Here is an 18,426-nt window from a genome sequence, read left to right as displayed (position 1 = left end):
TGGTTACTAGTTCATGAGCATATTTACTTAAATTTAAAAAAGGGACAATTCAGTTAATATCCCTGTGCACAAACCTTGATTTTCAGCGCGTTCAGTAACTTGAACTTTAACCCCAGCTTTCCATTTAGCAATAATTGGTTTTTTCGTAACTATTGCATCGCTATTGCTGTTAAATGTTTGAGTTGAAGTTGTTAGGGCATCATCTGATTGACTTATTGCTGTTTTGTTTATTTTTTTGGGACGTAGACCTTTTAAGCCCGGAATGTTTGAGTCTCTCCTGCGGATCCTATCAAATATAGATGATGTCTCTGAGCCGCAATCATTTGACTGAAAAACATTATAAATAAATATTTAAGCTCATAATTTTAAATGGACTCATAAACAAAATTGAATATACTCGAAAATAACGTATGAACTTACCTTTAGGGAACATGCGTCAGCTACCTTTTGATTCTCATCATGAGATTCCACTTTCCCTTGCAATAATTCACTGAAGACTTTATTAGTTATCTCATCAAGGGTACTTTGTTGCGTATTTATTACTACACTAGGTACAGATCCATTCCTGTGTGGCTTTATTGCTGGAAAGGATACACTTTTTGGTATTGCTTTGAGCTGAACTGTATTATTTGGCTGTGGATAGTCCGAATTATGAGTTTTTAACATTACAACTTGTAGTCTCTGACCATCAGCTATGGTAACTGGTTGTGAAAGGTCAACCGGTTCATGGGTATCACGCATCAATATCTGAACATTCTCCATGCAATAGTTATACTTTTGCAAAATGGGTTTGATCACATCGCAAAGAGCTTTCTTGGGTTTACTTTTCACTGAGATTACTTTGGGATCAGGAAGATCTAGTTTAAATGCAACTTTCTGTTCAACCAGCAATTCTTTCCCAGACAAAACTTGTGATGGGTCATTCAAGTCAATTGGTTTGTTTGTACTATTGAGAATAACATCAAATAATTGATATGAAATACCACGTTTTTCAAGCAATCTTTCGACTAATTGGCGTACAGTTTCATCGGGTTTTGTTTGCACAATAGTAGTTGCTCCATCACAAAGTATAACACGACATAGACAACATGCTTTAATATCGTCCGATGTATTGGTCAATGTACATTGCGGCAGTGTATCAAAACTAGAAAGAGAGCTGCGTGAACTGTGGACATCGCCAGTCGAATTTCTTGTATTGGTTATTTTTAAAGAATTTCCTGATAGCTGACATTTTCCTGCTCTATTGTTCGATGACTTGTTTCCATTTTGATTGTCACTTTCATCGCGATCTCGTGATTTACAACGCGTTTTGCGATGCCATGGGAGTAAACTTTTTCGACGACGATCTTCAGCATTGCTAGCAGACTTTTTTAACTGAAATTTGAAAAAATTAACGTTATATTTTTAAATTAAAATAACTTTTTGATATAACCAGTACTAACCATAGAATGGGCTGATAGGTGAAAATTTGTCTTCAACAGTTCGTCCAAGCCTTCCGCTGAATAAGGCAGTGGCAGATGTTTTTCTTCAGCTTCTATGCACTTTTTATACATGTCTGATCGAATGAATCGTTGATAGCTGTCGAATTTCATCAAGTTAAAAATTTGCTTTTGCGCTTGAGCAAATAAATCCTTTTCAGCTGTCTTAAGATTCTCCTGAGTCGTAGTCCTTGCTTGTGAGTCTACATTAACCGGTTCTGTTGCGCCATTCGCTAAATGTTTTGAGTAGATTTCCATGGCACTTGTTGTACGTTCATTTGCTGATTCGATAAAACGATATCTTTCACATGCAGTCCAAAAGTAAATATTCTCTGCTGAGAATTCTTTTTTAAGAAATTCGGCAAATGTATGCAGGCCTGCTGGATCTTCCAATAACTTCTCGAATGAGTTACCCCAAGATGTGACCCCAGCGGGTTGTGATACCTGTTGAGTTGTTGTACCACCAGCAAGACCACCTCCGTTTACAATATTTTTGACACCATCTAATTGACTTTTCGCGGCTGCTGCTGCTGCTTTTATATCTCCTATGTAGGTCTCCATTGATTTCGTATAAACATCGTTGTCAGAGGCGGTCAAAGAGGATGGTCGACGTGCAAGTGCAACCTGAGAATCTACAGTTCTTGGTGCACGGAAAGAAGATTGTGCCCAACGGCGAAAAGGCGATGCATCTGATGGTAATGCTCTGGACTGAAGACAAAAGGAAAAATGTATATAAGAAAAAATTGTACATATAAAATTATACAAAATGAAATGAGTACCTAGGTATATTCGCTTGAAAATCAGTGAATGACTGGGAGTTATATTTAACAATGACTGGTTATAAAAATATACTAGTGAGGTTTATCGAAATTATTACTGATAAGGTTTTTTCTTTTTACTGCGTTATGTATGTATTGGACTTAAAATTAAAAAAAGATGGGCAAATATTGTTTTAGCTAGGGAACAATTCATGTCTTTATTTATTTTTAAAACAATAATTTTTGATTTAGCAACTTATTAATTTCTTGTGGAAACAGGATCTAAAGTATTAAAAAGCTTATTTAAATGATTCAAATGGCATTAGAGAACCATAGAAGTTATGGAATAATTTAATTTCGATTTAAAAAATATGAATACAAATTGAATGGGCGTGTTAATATTAGAGCTTTACCAACCTGTAGCTACATAAATACAGAGGTAATATACATAAAAGGCACCTTAATGAATTTTTTTGGCAGCTGGTTTTTCTGAATAGGATTTGCGAACTATGGTTTTGCTTCTTTTCGGATTGATACAAATTAGCAAACCTGTTTCAAAATTATCAAAAGCATTAAAAACTAACATGTTCTTTTATTCCCACTTTATTTGCTTGAAAATGTTCATTAGATAATAAAAATAAACGTGCAAAGAATGCAGTTAACTGCAAAATAAGTCCCTTGTTTTGTCTGAACCTGTACATTGGGTTAGTTCAGCCGACACAAGAAACTTTAAAGTTAAGCAAGTTTCTTTTATCTGATTGGCGAGCTGCCAAAATATTACCATCCAAATAAGACAACTTTAATGGAAAGTTGACTTGAAAGTTAGTCGAGATAAATGTCCCTAACTACCAAGTGAAGTCTGTCAAAATGACAATTGATAATGTTTTTTTTATTCAACTGAAAGCTGAACTTTATTACTTTATGATTTATTTATTTTCTGCACAATTTCATTCAATGCGTTCTGTTAAAGGGTTCGTTGTCAATTTGTAAAATAAATAAGTAATATTTCCTTACAGTACAAAATACAAATCGTTATGGACTTGAAGCTTGCCTGATTAGTTTTTTGTAGATTTTTGGTAGTTTTTGTACTATGAACTTAAAGTAGAGGTTGTGAAGTAAAGTTCTGAATTTGAAATTCATGACGCTTACAAAAATTACTTGTTGCCCTAGTCAAAATGTACGTTTAAAGAATGCAGTTGACTGCAAAAGAAGTCCCTTGTCTGAATCTGTTAGTTTTAAAGATATGAAAACAGTTTTTAAAGCATTTAATTAGCCAGACGTTGCCATTTCCGTCATATATGTATGCCTGCCCTATGGCCGGGTTCAGGGTTATAGTTTAACAGTGTATAAAATCAGACAATCTATATATAAATCATTTTTTTGCCAGATTTACAGACAGTCGAGGCCGTGCTAGAAACATCAAAATATTAATGCATGTACTGTAAAGCTAAATTACCATTTAAAAGTGGTCGATTACAATATTCAACAAAAATTTTATAAAATAAAATAAAAAAGCTTGTCTCTTAAATATAGTTATTTTTTTGTTAATTGAAAAATATGAATCTACGTATGTACGTATCTAACTTGAATAAAAAAATATTTTGAAGAAATAAATTTCCCTCTTTATCATCAAATTTCTTGTTCTTGTTAGTATTCTTAATCATCGATTAGGAAAAAAAAATTCTGAATTCTGGCATTCTACTTTGTGTTTATTAATTCAAAAACCCCTTTATACTTCCGTTTTAAATTGGACACAGTTGAAACCAAAAATCAATAAAAACTTCATCTCGTCATACATTAGAGAGATATGTACATATCAATTTGAACTCTTTTTATTTTTAGGGTCAAGCTATAAAATATATGTACATACGCATTCTATTTATCAATAATGACGAAAGCTGATAGTGATACAATCGTTTTTCCCGACAGATAAACTAATGGAGTTCACTTATTTTGAAAACACAATATAGGTTGCTTAAACTAACTAGACTTAATTAACTGAGAATTAATATAAATATTTTTTAAATGTTAATAGTTTTTCACTTTCTTTTATGTGTAACATTATTTTAAAAAATTTTCTGAGTTGTATTATTATTTTTAAAGATTCATTGAACTTGTAAGCTTAAAATTATAGTGTAAACACTTTATACCCATACAAGCTTGATAATTGTACCACTACCACAATTTTGTATATACTACACTGGACAGTATCTCGTTTATAGGGTAACAGAGATCCAGAAATTAAAAATAAAAACGAACATCAATTGACTAAATGAAGCAATAGAGTGAAGAATGCTACTTTAAGTGGCATTATCATATGTACATATATACATGCATATGTATTCATAAGAGATCGGAAGTCTAGCTGAACTCTGGAAGCAAACAATAGCTGCATAAAGTATTAAGGTAGTGGTATTTTTTATCTCTTCTTTATTAAAAAAATGTATATTTTCTTTAAATTGTTTATATGCATACAGTTGAAATGTTCTCAGACTGTATGGAGAATTTTTTAATTGAGTTAAAAATATTATAAAGTAGATGTCCCATATTTGGGCTTATATGTAAATAGCATATAGCAGAGTTGTAAAGTACTGAAGCACGTTTGCACTGTAGTACTTTCTAAGTAAAAAAATCAAGTACTTGGTACTTGAAAATCACCAGTACCAATATTCTTTTGTCAAGTATATTTTCTGGGTATTGAAACTTTCAAGAACTGATACTGATACTGCCAGGTAATACAACTAAGGAAGGTTCAAAGAATACATAGTGTAGGCACTACAGGGGCCCTTCGATCCTGCCATACATGTTATTCTGTGTTAACGGACTGTACCATATACAGGAAGATAATATGATCTACTTATAACAAAAACGGTTCTACCGAACTTTTATGCGACCCAGGATACCCAACGGCGAAAAGGCGATGCATCTGATATAGGCGGGGTCACTACAATATGTACCGGACATTGGCCGTTAGGAAATCCCTCACAATACTCATTGCCGTAGCTGCGGAGATCAACATGAAAGGGAAACTGGGATTCACTTTTTCTGTAAATGTACTGCCTTGGCATTTCAAGCTTCGTATAGGCATTCCTTAAAGATCTTGATGAACTTCCTGAGATGAAAATCAAAAAACTGATTCTTAAATTCGACCAAATGGCTCTAGAATCGCTAATTTTATGAACATAAATCTGTCATAATATTATCTTTTTATTTTTTAATACATAGGTTTAACGAGTTTTATGGTGCCAAAACGGCGCTTTCCAGCGCTTATTTATTCACGAGGGATGAAAGTATTTCAGTACCCAGTAAGAACACTTGAAGCCAGCACTTAAAAAAGTACTAACGCTGTTGACTTTTAGTTGACAAATATAAGGTACTTGATTTTTTCAGGTATCAGTACCAGTAACAATACCTGCCGCTTGTACTGGTACTGATACTTAAAAATTCACAGCTCCTGGTGTATTGTAAAATTTGTGTGGTATGAAATGAAAAGTCATACAAATATCTTTCAGACAGTGCTACTCTAATTTAAACACAACTAAGCAACATAGGTTTTCGTTATGACTGTGCTGATCGTTTTATGATAGTTAAAAATTTTTGTAGACCTCAAAAATCTCAGGTACAATTCTGTAGTCTTTAAAAACAATAATTTTTTTCTCGTTTCTTGAATGTTTTGTTCTTCCTTTAAATTAAAGATAAATTACGGAAGCTTTATGTCCTTGAAATATCTTTTTAGGCATGAATTTGGTATATATCGCTAATTTTAAGTTTATTTTTATAGCATCATGTTACTGCATTTAATCAATTTCGTTGGTCTATAAAAAGACTTTTGTCTAAAAGTATAATTTTGGAAATCAAAAAAATTTAATAACCCATAAAAAAAAAGAAATGTCATAAACTTTAAATTATTTCGACACAACAGGGTTGTGTCACAGAATTTTTAAACAATACAATTTTTTGTCATTTCCCTTTTTAAAAAGCCTGGACATTAACATAACATGGAATTCGTGGTACTTATAGTAAGTTTCTTATCTCTCAGTAACACTTAAATTATTTTTAAAAAAAGAGCATTAAGATTTGTTTTTTTCAAATGAGTGGAAGATATCGCTTCAAAGCAAATTTTATTGAAACTTTATTTAAGGTTAAAACAATAAGTGATTGAAAAGTTCAACAAATTTTTAAGTAGTTAAGAACTATGTTTAATTAAAAACTATATCACACAGTTGCGTACATATATTATGAAGCTTTCCTATTTTGATTGATTTTTTTAAAATATGTCTGAATTTTATTTTGAGAACTTAACATGCATATTTTTATATAATGTATCATAATAAATGTTTGCCTTCCTGTTTAATAGTATATTAATAGATTACAGGTTTTATTAGATGACAAAGAAAATTAAATTCTTTGAAATTAACTTTTTTTGTTTGAAATGATTATGACTGTTTATATGTATGTATATATATGTACACATACAGGGTACTTTTTGTTGTTCTTATTTTTGAAACAAATTAAGCGGAAATCAATATAGGTTAATAAAAGAAAAACAAACGGTGCAGTTCATTTATATATATAGAGCACACAATAACAGAGAATTAAAAAGTATAAACCGAACATATTAAAAAAACAATAATTTGTAAAAGTGTTTATTTTTTAAAAAAAGTTGTAAGAAAGCACTTTTTTGTTTTTTATAATTAGGGCATAGAAGAAAATGTAAATGCACTTATTATTAATTGTAGAAAGACAATATCATTGGGTTCATAGAAGTTGGAAATGAGAAATTGAATTGTGTAAGTTAGTTCCTTGGCAGGGATATGTTTCAGGTAATTTTTGTTTACATGAACGGAGCAATGAAACTAACTTTTAAAATAAGTTTAAGATTTCTTTAAGCTGCAATAGGCCCCAGTAAGTTGTCAAAAAAAATATATTTGTTTTTATATTCGGAAATCAAAACCTTCTATCAAGATGTTTAAGACAGGTCATAGAAGTAGTTTTCAGTAAGTTCTCTAAATATTATGTTAATGAATGTATACGAGGAAATTAAGATTAATTTCAGTACCAAATAGATTTTTAAGTTGTCCTTGATATGTAATATGATTTGTAAAGTAGTAAACAAAACATATTGTTAGTTAAATTCACGAACTATTATAATATACATAACAATTTGAACAAAGTACATATTATAAACTTAAAATGTTGTGGATAAGAAAGTCCATATTCGCAATCGAGGTACAAAATTCTTATATTTTAAGTTTATTAAATTCATTAAAGTTTGTACTACTATTATTGTGCTCGGAGTAAAATAATAGGTCAATTGAAGTAGACAAAAGTAGACAACTAAATTCAAACCTTTCAGACTCATAATCGGGAACTATATAGCAAGTATTGCAATTATACGGAATTCCAAACTCAAGATTTTAATGAATTATAACATTACGAAAGCGGAGAATTCGAAATAAGTGGGTTCCCGTATTCCGTCGCCTGTCTGTCTACGCCCTTACAGCCCTAACCATTAGGTCAAACATGGGAATTAAGGTTTAAAGTCAATTCGCGTTAGGCCTTCATTCTGTTTTCATTTTTAAGACTAAAAATAACAGTAATTACCATACAATTTTTTTGGTCAAAATCGAAAATTAGAACGAACCATACATTTTCTTGAATTGGCTTTTCTTGATACAAAAAAATTGTTGTATTGCTCCATAAGGGTATCGCCAATAGAACCGTTCTTTTTAAGTTTTCTTAAGAACTGACGAACGAATTTAATAATTCTGCACAACCTCTTATACTGTCTTAATAACATTTGATGCTCAAAATTGTCAAATTTTACTTTTTTAATTTAAAAAAAATATAGGTATATTATTATTCTAAATTCGATACAATATTTTGTACGGGGTAATATTTTGTATCGAAAATCAAACAAAGTATGTTAATAATTTTCCAACAGTTTTTTAAATCTGTCCCATTTAAGAGCTAAAATGCAATATTTCAGCGTTTTGAGGGCATTTCATGCGGGAATGTAGACATCGTTTTGAAACGTGGCTTTTTTTTCCAAAAACAATACATTCTGTTCTTGTTTCTATAAATGCGAAGAATATTATAACAATAAAATTTCCAGAAAAATTTGATCTTGTTTCCTAGAAAAAATAAAACTAAATTTAATATGCAGAATTTTTCGCTTTTTTTTTTACGTATTTTCTCCTGATGCAATTCCCGGGAGTCTAGATTATTACTACCATTTTAAGTCTGCTTGCTCTTAGATAGGAGCTTATGTTAGAAGACGAAGCTAAAAAATTACTTTTTTACGTAAAATTTGAAAATTTTTTGATCAAAGAAAAGTCAAAACTTATTTGAAGAGAGACAAATCTTGAATTTAAGTAAATAGGTAATTGGGATACATAATTTCCTAAAAAACTAAAAACAAGCAAACTATGTTAAAAAAAAAACAAGTTACGAAAAATATATACAATTCACGAGAGATTCAAAGCTTTAGATTGTGTTAATAAAATAAAAAAAGGATCAAATTGGCGATCTTTTATACAAGGATTTTTTTTTAAAATATGTATATTTTTATTAACTCTTTTCCACAGAAAAGAAATAATTAAAATGATTTAGAGCATTACTAAAGTTTTTCCAAATTTTAAATTTTGTGAACACCTTTAAGATTATTAAATTATCAGTTAGAAATAGCACACAAAGTGAAAAGCACTAAAATAAAAACATTATTTTTATATATACAAAATAAATAATTTAAAATATAAGGGGGGTCATATCCATTAACGCAATAAGAGTAGTTTTGAATTCAAAGGAAGTCCTACGAACATTTAAAAAAATCTTCCAGGGACCGCCGCCATTGCTTCAAACAACCCCAGGGCCTAAAAATGCCCCTTTCGCTTTTTTTTTTTTATTTAGTGATCAAGAAGAAATACAAAAAATAATGCTTAAAGAAGATATAATCGGTTCAATAAACATTTTGCATACAATTAATTTGCATTTAAAACGGCGATTGCGTAAATGATAGTGGTTTTTATTTCTGAAATAACAATCATTGTAATTTAGCTGGGTTAAGGTTGATTCATAGTTGATTAGTACTTCCTGATCGATTTTTGACTACCAAGAAAATTGGTAAATTATCATTAATCAGGTACTGCAAAACGGATTTAGGGGCCAGTTATAGCTATCACTGAAATCAATCCAAAATTTGATTTTAATGGATATTTGACAGTGTTTTTCATTGATTAGAAATAAAACTTGTATACTGATTGATCGGAAATCAAACAGACATGTTTTTTTTTTGACAAAAAAGTGTATTTGCGCATTTATTTTTCTATTTTCCGGAAATTCATTTCCCTGAACAGCTGATACTTTTATGTTCAAAAGTAAAACGAATCATTCTACTGATTTGTGTTCCAATTTCACACAATTCCAATAACAGATTTCTGTCAGTAAACTTTTTTGCACTGGATTTCAATCAGGATTATTTTTCATTGACAGAAATTTTGAATGATCGCTATAAAAGACACGCCACAAAAATTCCAATGATCGGTTTCAATGATGAAAACCATAATCTAGAATCTAAGCTTATTATTTTTTTTCCAAAGTTGTTTCATTTATCTTCTAAAAATAAACACCCTTATTGCGATTGTCAATGATTAACGGATTTAACACTGAAAAAAAAAATATCAATCAGTATAAAATTGGTATTGTGTAACTCAATTGACTAGGTAAATCATTTTCGATTGTAAATGAAATTGATAGGTGTGAATAAGCAAACTTTTTAAAGTTTAAAACAAAAATAAAAAAATAAACAAATTCAGTCATATTTTAATTTAATGGTCTAGAACAAAATAATTTATTTTAATGACTTCCGTAGAGTTTTGGTACGATAGTGACGAAGACGATGACCAAGACCATTAATCTGTTTGGATATTTAGAGAAGAAGAAAACAGCTTATAGATGCTTCTAATTCTCTAGAAGTAGAGGAAAACATCAAGCACAAAATACTAATAATGAATGTAATCCAATCTAGTTTTGTTAAAAATATTCTTCTATCAAAACAAACAGTTTCATAGAAGGAAAATTTAAACCAGCAATAAGGTCGACATCGTTTCAAACGTAAAAAGACTTTCAATAGATTTGAGGTTGTGTGCACATGGGCAAATAGCATTCTACTGGATTTTTGACAATCTACTGTGTCATTGATAATGAAGAACACATTTAACATTCTTGAAACGGTCATTTGCCCAAAAATGAATAAAGTTCAACTACATATTCTATAGTTTACAAGTTTCGGTCAAAGGCGAAAAAAATATTTTAAGAAACAAAGACAATTAAAATAACCTTTATCAACTTATTACTCTTTGTTATCTATCCCACTCCCGTGCAGGGGCGCCTAAGCCATTCACCACTTTTGAACACAGTCCCTTTACAACTTACAATATTTCTTCAACAAGCAACACCAGCTTCGCCAATTGCGCTTTATTATGCTAACTATCTTAGTCCTTTTGTTGAAAATATAAAATTTTTTTATACAATGGTTAAAATATGTAATCAAAAACTTACATTTGAAAATTTTGTGGTTGACAAAAATATTATTAACAAGCAATAAAATTGAGAACGATTGACACTAGCAATATGACTTTTAATAAAAAAATGTTTGATTTATGTTCATTCATAATAGGATTTCAAAAATATATTGAAAATTGATAATTGCAATAGCGTTTTAAAAAAAAATTGTTGAAAAAGGGTAATAGAAACAATTTTCATGTCGAAAGAACGCTTGCAGTTGATCTTCTTTTCAAAAACATTGTTTTAAATCATAAAAGTGGGATTTCAGGGAATATTGGTAAACACATTTTGTTTCAACAGGTACCTGTGAAAAACTAAAAAACAATTGTATGTATGGAACATAAAATATTAAAATGTATGTACATAGATACACACATAAGAAAAACTCTCCGTTCATATCCACAAGATAGGCAAGTTGAATAGGTAATTGTTTTTGGAGAGGTTCTTGCTTCATTAAGTGTTCATTAAACTCATTTTTAAAAATATGCCTGCGTAACTATAAGAAGAAATGTATAAGTAGTATGCATAGTTATTACAAACAAAAGTTGTTACCTACTACGTTGTTTTAGATATACATACATTTTGAATATGATGTACAATGAGCTGACTGGCTACCTCATTTTCTATTCACACAGGTTATTGTATTGTTTCTTTATACCGAATAGCTTCGGTTGATTATCTGGCATTTTTGTTTTTGTTTTATTATTATTATTTTCTTGTTGTCTCGTTTGCTTGTGTAATTTATACTTTTGCTTTATTCATCAAAAAATAAAATAACCGCAAATATGCAAAAACCAGACACACTAGTACACCAATATGAATATGTTTCGCTTGAATTACAGATGAAATAAATTGCGATCCGACAAAATAAAAATGTCTGATGGAAAAAGAAATTATTTGATATTCCCGTCCATTTTTTGCTTTTACTTTATCTATGAAACACTTTTAATTTCATTGCAAAACACATAACCATAAATTTTATACACACAATAGTGGGATGTGTGTTGTTAACGAACACGGCCACATTCAATAATTGAATTCACCTTCAGACTTATTTGAGCAACTTAATTTATCTTGCGAGGAGAGGAATAGAATGACATTTAGCTGCGATTTTTGTTCACGCACACGCACACGCTCACAACTGAATTCAAATAAAATAAAATTCAGAAAAAAAACTAATATTCTGGCGGAAAATGACATTAAATTTTCTATTCCATAATTAGATAGTGAAGGCTTCAATGAACTATTTGATTTATTTCACAACTTTTGACAGGTCAACTGTAAAACTCAGCACCAAACGTCAACGAACCAAAAACAATTAAAACATACTAGTGTTAGGTAGACCTTATAATCTAGCGGTAAGAGCTGCATCAACACAAAGGCTACAACAATCACAACGATAACGACAATAACAACATTCGTCGAGCAACTTTACCACGCGGCGAAACATATTCTACTGAACTGATCATATGATCTTTATGCTGAGTTTGCTTTCGCGATTTCGACTTGAAAAGTTTAGTTCACTTGATGTGCTGCGCGATGCGGGATTATGTGGGGGCCTCCGGCTTTGGAAGGGAACGAGGGCTTACAAAAATAAAATTGTCTGGAGAACTGTTGGTACTCTTGGGTCAAAGCAGATGAAAGTCTTGTATCGATCAAAAAAAAAAAAAATGAGATGGGAATGAACGGAATGGAGGAGTAATGCCGCCGCCACCGCCGCTGGCGTACAAAGCACACAAGAGATTCGGTTTGCGTTGTAAGTTTTTTTGAACTTGTGAATGAATGAAAAGATCCTAGAAACATTGAGCGTTGAAAATGTTTGTGTATACATAGATATATTTTATTTTTCATTATAAATGGGTGGTTTTTTGTTTGCTTTTGTTTTATCTTATTTATTTGTGGGAAAGATATATTCAGACTAATAAATAGAATTTTGGTATAATTCTCCTCCTTTTATGTGCGGGTACAATAGTATATGACGATAGAAGGTTGTATATTATATATATTTGGGACATACATACGTAGGTGAAGGAAAATATATTTCCAAATATAATTTAAAAATTAGTTTTGAAGTAGATTTAATTATAGAAATGGAACTAACTTTAACCTCAAGCGAGTTGCAAGTTCATTCTATGTCGAATATAATTTGTTTTGTCAAGTGTTATAGATCTCCATTTGTAGAAAAGATAGTTAATAGTAAATTGAATAATATATTTGGGCGACTTTCTATTACACCGCAGCACGAATTTCCTTCTGATTTTTGTTTACAATTATGTAGAGGTCTCAAGAGAACATGATTAAAATATTAAGGCGAGGAAACCACGTTAAGTTATGAAATACAAATATTTTCTTTTTCAGACCCAGTTGAACAATGAACTTCAAGGACTCACGAAAATTTTCAAATAGTTGAAGAGAGTTTACGTGAAAATCCACGACTTGTGATACGAAAAAGGGTAACCTCACTGGGACTTCCAAGAGCGACTATTCATGAAATTTTAAAAAATGATTTAAAGTTCAATTGATTCAAAATTCAAATCAAGTAAAAGACAGTGATTTTGTTTCACGCAAACATTTTTTTGAGACGATGTTGGAGCGTTTTCGTTCCGTGAATCTAATTTTTTAAAGACAAGGGGCTCATTTTCATTAAAACAAATACGTAAATAACCAAACCTACCGTCACTGCGGACGCAAACACGGTTAGAGATTTAATGAATTTGATTTGGAAGGCTTTCCCTCAAAAATTTATCAGTCGCTTTGGGGAAATCCAGTGACCACTGAGGTCCCCCGACTTAGGTTGAGGGGCTGAAAGTTGTCTTTACCGTCACACTTAGATCAATACAGATCCGTTGTGATACCCGTGAGTATTGCTACTCAAGCTAATAAGAAAAAGTTAGTCAAGCCATTTAGAGGCTTTGACGAAGTTAAGAATGTTAGTACCTGGCGTACTAGAGAGTTCTTCTGAATCCCCGAAGAAATAGTTGCCAAGCAGTTTTTTGCTTTGATGGGGGAGTGCGGGACAGTGACACAGAAAGTGCGGAATGTCATCATGGACCTCCTCGTCACCGCATCCTCTGCATAGATCATCTGAACTGATTCTCATCTTTTTCATATGATAACCTAACAGATTATGTCCGGTGATTATGCTTACAAGAGATCAAAGTGATCCCTTGTGTAGCTGCATAATTCTTTCCGTTCTTTGTTTGTTAAAACAGGGCCAGATCCCCGACTTAGCACCAATGGATTTTTTCGGTCGGTCGTTCATTTAATATTTGAAATAAAAGAATGAAATTGATTTTGTTTATCTAATTTTTTAAACTGCCACTGACTAGAATATATAAAACCTCTTTTTTGTTTGTTTTATTCTGTTTTAAAAACACATGCCTTAAATGAAGTTTTGTTAAAATGTTTAAATAATTTAAAAATAAAGTCTAAACAAATCATTAAACTCCCACAAAATTGAGTATGGCAACACTGAAACAGAAAAAGGGAAGAAATGTCAAAATGAACCGTGTATTTTATGTAAAAAGTGAACATCGAAAATTAATTCAAAATAGAAACAAATGTTTCCTCGCTCTTAAATTGCAATAATTATTATTTATTTGTACAAGTTGAGCCACGTACTTTATCCTCCTTGTATGTTTGAAGTATGTATGAAGTTTTCGTATTATAAAATTATTTAAAAGTGATACTAGCTGTTTATGTATAGTTATTATTGATTGGATTTATTTAATCACTATCCCATAGATGTCAGTTTGTACTTTGTAGAAAATGTATCGTAGAGAAGAAAACTGGTATTTTTACTCAAGCAATCTATATTTTAAAAAAATGTATACATACATATTTTTTATTTTTTCTTGAAATTTCAAATTTTTTAAAGATGAATTACATGTATGTAATTGTTAATTGTAGCACCATTGTTCAATTGTTGTTATCTACGATTTGTTTGGTTACTTGCCTAACAAAGTCTAATATTTAAAGTCAAGTTTTAATTTGTTTGTAAATATAAATAAATAAAATTTCAATGAACTTAATTAATCATGAACATTTATTTTATTCGCACCTTTTACAATTAAACAATGCAGTAGGTTAAATAATGTCTATTTAAAAATATGGGCTTGCAAACGTTTTATTCTTTTGTGGGATTTTCAGTAAACTGTATATTGCATTCTAAAATTCAAAAAAGTCTAAAATGACTCGCCTAAATTCTGTATCATTTACTTTTATTTTTAGACAGTTACAAACACAAAATAAAAAACGGGTATTTTCTAGACGTCTTTCTGTATCATTTACTTTTATTTTTAGACAGTTACAAACACAAAATAAAAAACGGGTATTTTCTAGACGTCCTTTAATCTTTTTGACAGCTGTCAAGTGATTTATGCTCAGTTTAGTTGGCCTGAACAAAGTTTTCTAACCGTGTAACTTTATTACCGAAATAATTTTTTGTTTCGTGAGGTGCATCGCACTTTAAGTCCAAAATTTGGTCGGCATACGCCACCGTACAGATCACAGCGAAGACGCTATTGCTGACAATATTAAAGCCCTTGTTGATTTTATTGAATTGAACTTCCACTATTGCTACAAAAAATAGTAGAAACAGTTGGAAACTTTTTCAGAACTATACAAGATTTGAGGAAAGACATTAGACATGTTTATAATCTTAAATTATTTTAGTTAAATAATTTTGTGTGTTATTATTTGGTTAAATTTTTAAGTCTGGTGTTGATGGAAAGTAAATTGTATAAGACAAGTTAACGCATAGGAGCTTTACTTCTGAGCTCATAATGATGTGTTAACTGTAGTCAATCTGATGGCCTTCAAATTCAAATTTTAACTGCTGAAGATATGTAAAACAACCTCTGATAATCTATAAGACTACAGCAAATTATGAGAGTTTTTGTATATAACCAACATTGATGAATGTAGGTTTGTAGGGATCGACGCCTTAAAACTTTGAAGTGGTAATCATATGAGCAATGATTTAAAACGATTATGTACATACATTCATTTTTGAAATAATTTTAAATGTGGCGCCATAGTGTTGACGAAATACGTATACTCGTACCTAACATATTTTTCGCCATTATGACGTCACGTCCGCAAAAATATTCTGTTTATTTTGTTGAAATTTTTTAGTACAAATTAAAAAATTATCTAGGTACATAGTACTGAGCTTAAAGCAATTTACACATCCATCCGGTGAAACATAGGTTTTCATAAATAAACATTTGTACACAGCTAGATGGACTCCACGTTCATATTGCTTTACCATATCGTCAATTTCTCTTATTGCTGATGTGATACTTTATATTGATGACGAGCAACGTCTGGGAAAGATTCTAGAGCTACAAACAAATATAATATATGTACATATATAACATTGCTTCAATTGCTGCAGCACGACCGGTTGCATTTAATCAGTGAACAATGGTCATCTATCAGGCCCGCATAATGTATAAATATTAGGATGGTTATTCTTTTTCTATGTTTATGTGTATGTTTTGCAGATTTGTACCATTTCAGTAGAAACACAGTTTTGATCATAATTGACATGGTACTAAAAAGAATTGTTTTATATATACATTAGACTGGTTTAAAAAAATATTTCTGTTAGAATTTTAGTTATTTAGATTGATATTAAGAGGTCGGTCATTGCGTTTTTTCTATTATAAAAACTAAGAACCTGTAATATTTTAATAATACGTGTGACTTTCGATATCGAATTATTTTTTTTCGAAATAACAACGAAGTAAAGTTATTTGCTATTTTCAGGTTGTTTGAACTCGACCCGATTAAGTTGGTGTGTTTTGAATTCGACAAGAATAAATTGTTTAAAAACAACAATAGTTTCACTTAAAGGAAATAAAACTTAAGTTCTTCATACAATAAACTTGTTTCGTGACAAGTTTAATTTGCTACTTTGTATTTGAGGGACGGTACAAAGCGTTCAAAACGGTATTTCAACACACCAAATGTCTCTCTACAACAAAAACAAAGAATCAACACAGTGCAAATTAAAACACAAAACAAACCGAAAAAAAAATTATATAATCGATCGAATGAAAGAACAATGAAAACAATTTCACTAGATTTTCGATTTCATTTTAATCGATTTTGGGAAACTGGCTGATAATATACAACTTCATGCATAACCAATATTTTTCAAAATAATTACTTATCGAATATCAATTAAATAAATGTATATATTTACATACATACATAAAATAAAAAATAAATTAGGACCACCCTAACAAATATATAGACATTATCCGGAAATTCAATTAAATATTTTTGTTTGTCTCTTTAATCAACTGCAGTTTTAACAGTCTGCCACGGCCATCATTCGCGTCCGTTGGCTATAATTAGATTTTTTTTCATATACAAAAGTAGTGATTGCAGGCAGATTTTTGGATATTTTTGTATACAATTTTTTATTTTTTATAGTAACTTCCCTTTTAAATACTTTTGAACGAAACAATTTTACGCATGATAGGATTAAGTAGAAACAAGATCAATTAGAACACACTAAAAAAAAACTTTGTAATTGTTTTCCAATCATTAACAATATTTAATTTTATTTTTATATGTTGAATTTAAAATAACTTTATTGCGTATAGGTTAAAAATGCTTGTTTGGCGCCCAATGTGAGAAATGTTAAATACGAAGTTGATGTAAAAATCTATGTGTTCCTAGTTTTTTAACCTCCGTTTTATGAAGCCTTAAGCAAATTGATTTTAAAATCATGACAACCTATATAACTGTTTAAAAGTCACAATTTTGTTGTGGCCAATTTCTTTACAACGTTTTAATCTCTTAAATTCGGATTTTGTAAAAATTAAAACTCGATTTCGTTCCAACACGTACAGTTTCATAAAGTGTAAAAAGCAAAACTCCTCTGGCAAGTTATAAGTTATATTTTGTATGGTGAAAAAATATTATTTATTAATTTGATAATTTGACAAGGAAAGGGTGTACAATTTAAAGGGGTAACACAAAATATTAAATAGAATTGTGCAGAAAATAAATAAATTACAGAGTAATAAAGTTCATTATTCAGTTGAATGAAAAAATATGATCAGCTGTCATTTTGACATAAGCGGATTTGACGTTGACTTTTCAGTCAAATTCTCAATAAAGTTGTCTTAGTTAGAAGCCATTTTTTTGGCATCTGGCCAATCAGATACAAGAAACTTGCCTCACTTTCAAGTCCCTTATGTCGTCTGAATTTATTTGAAAAATGTCAGGATTATGATTCAGAACCAGCTATTGGGTCCTACAAAACAGCAAAGAACACGTTAGAATTCAATTTCATTCAAACGAGATCTAAAATTCCTACAACTCAAAAAATTAAATTATTTAAGTTTTAAAGGCATGATTAGATGTGAAGAAATGATCGAGTTCTAACTATTTTTTAAAAATGAAGTTAAAAAGATATTGGATGGCAAAGAAATTAGGCGTTAATGTTTATGATTCCTTATGAATTTTGCTATTTTCTTTTTGGCAACACTGGTTTTAATAGCTCACGCACTTTTAGTGCTTTGTTGCACTTTTAAAAAATTTCAAAAATTCGCCGTTAATGTTTATGGTTATCAATGAATTTTGCTATTTTCTTTTTCGAGACACTG

At 30.5% G+C, this 18,426-nt stretch overlaps 1 protein-coding gene across 5 annotated transcripts in view; it reads right to left on the bottom strand.

The window, feature by feature from the left end:
* LOC129943340 (regulator of G-protein signaling loco) overlaps positions 1-18,426 on the bottom strand; it is a 56,413-nt gene that overhangs the window by 849 nt on the left and 37,138 nt on the right. For 4 of the 5 annotated variants that reach the window (XM_056052700.1, XM_056052699.1, XM_056052702.1 and 1 more), the window contains 3 exons: positions 1,443-2,186; positions 421-1,374; positions 75-327 (listed from right to left, as the gene is read on the bottom strand). In XM_056052700.1, coding sequence (XP_055908675.1) covers positions 75-327; positions 421-1,374; positions 1,443-2,186 — 1,951 coding nt within the window. Of the gene's footprint in view, positions 1-74; positions 328-420; positions 1,375-1,442; positions 2,187-11,380; positions 12,139-18,426 lie in introns of those variants that run through there. The other variant, XM_056052703.1, reaches the window with a different exon arrangement.

Source organism: Eupeodes corollae, chromosome 1 (assembly GCF_945859685.1).
Source record: "Eupeodes corollae chromosome 1, idEupCoro1.1, whole genome shotgun sequence".
In the NCBI taxonomy this organism is placed as follows: Eukaryota; Metazoa; Arthropoda; class Insecta; order Diptera; family Syrphidae; genus Eupeodes; species Eupeodes corollae.
The sequence above is the reverse complement of the archived record's forward strand: the minus strand, read 5'-3'. Positions and strand labels throughout refer to the sequence as shown.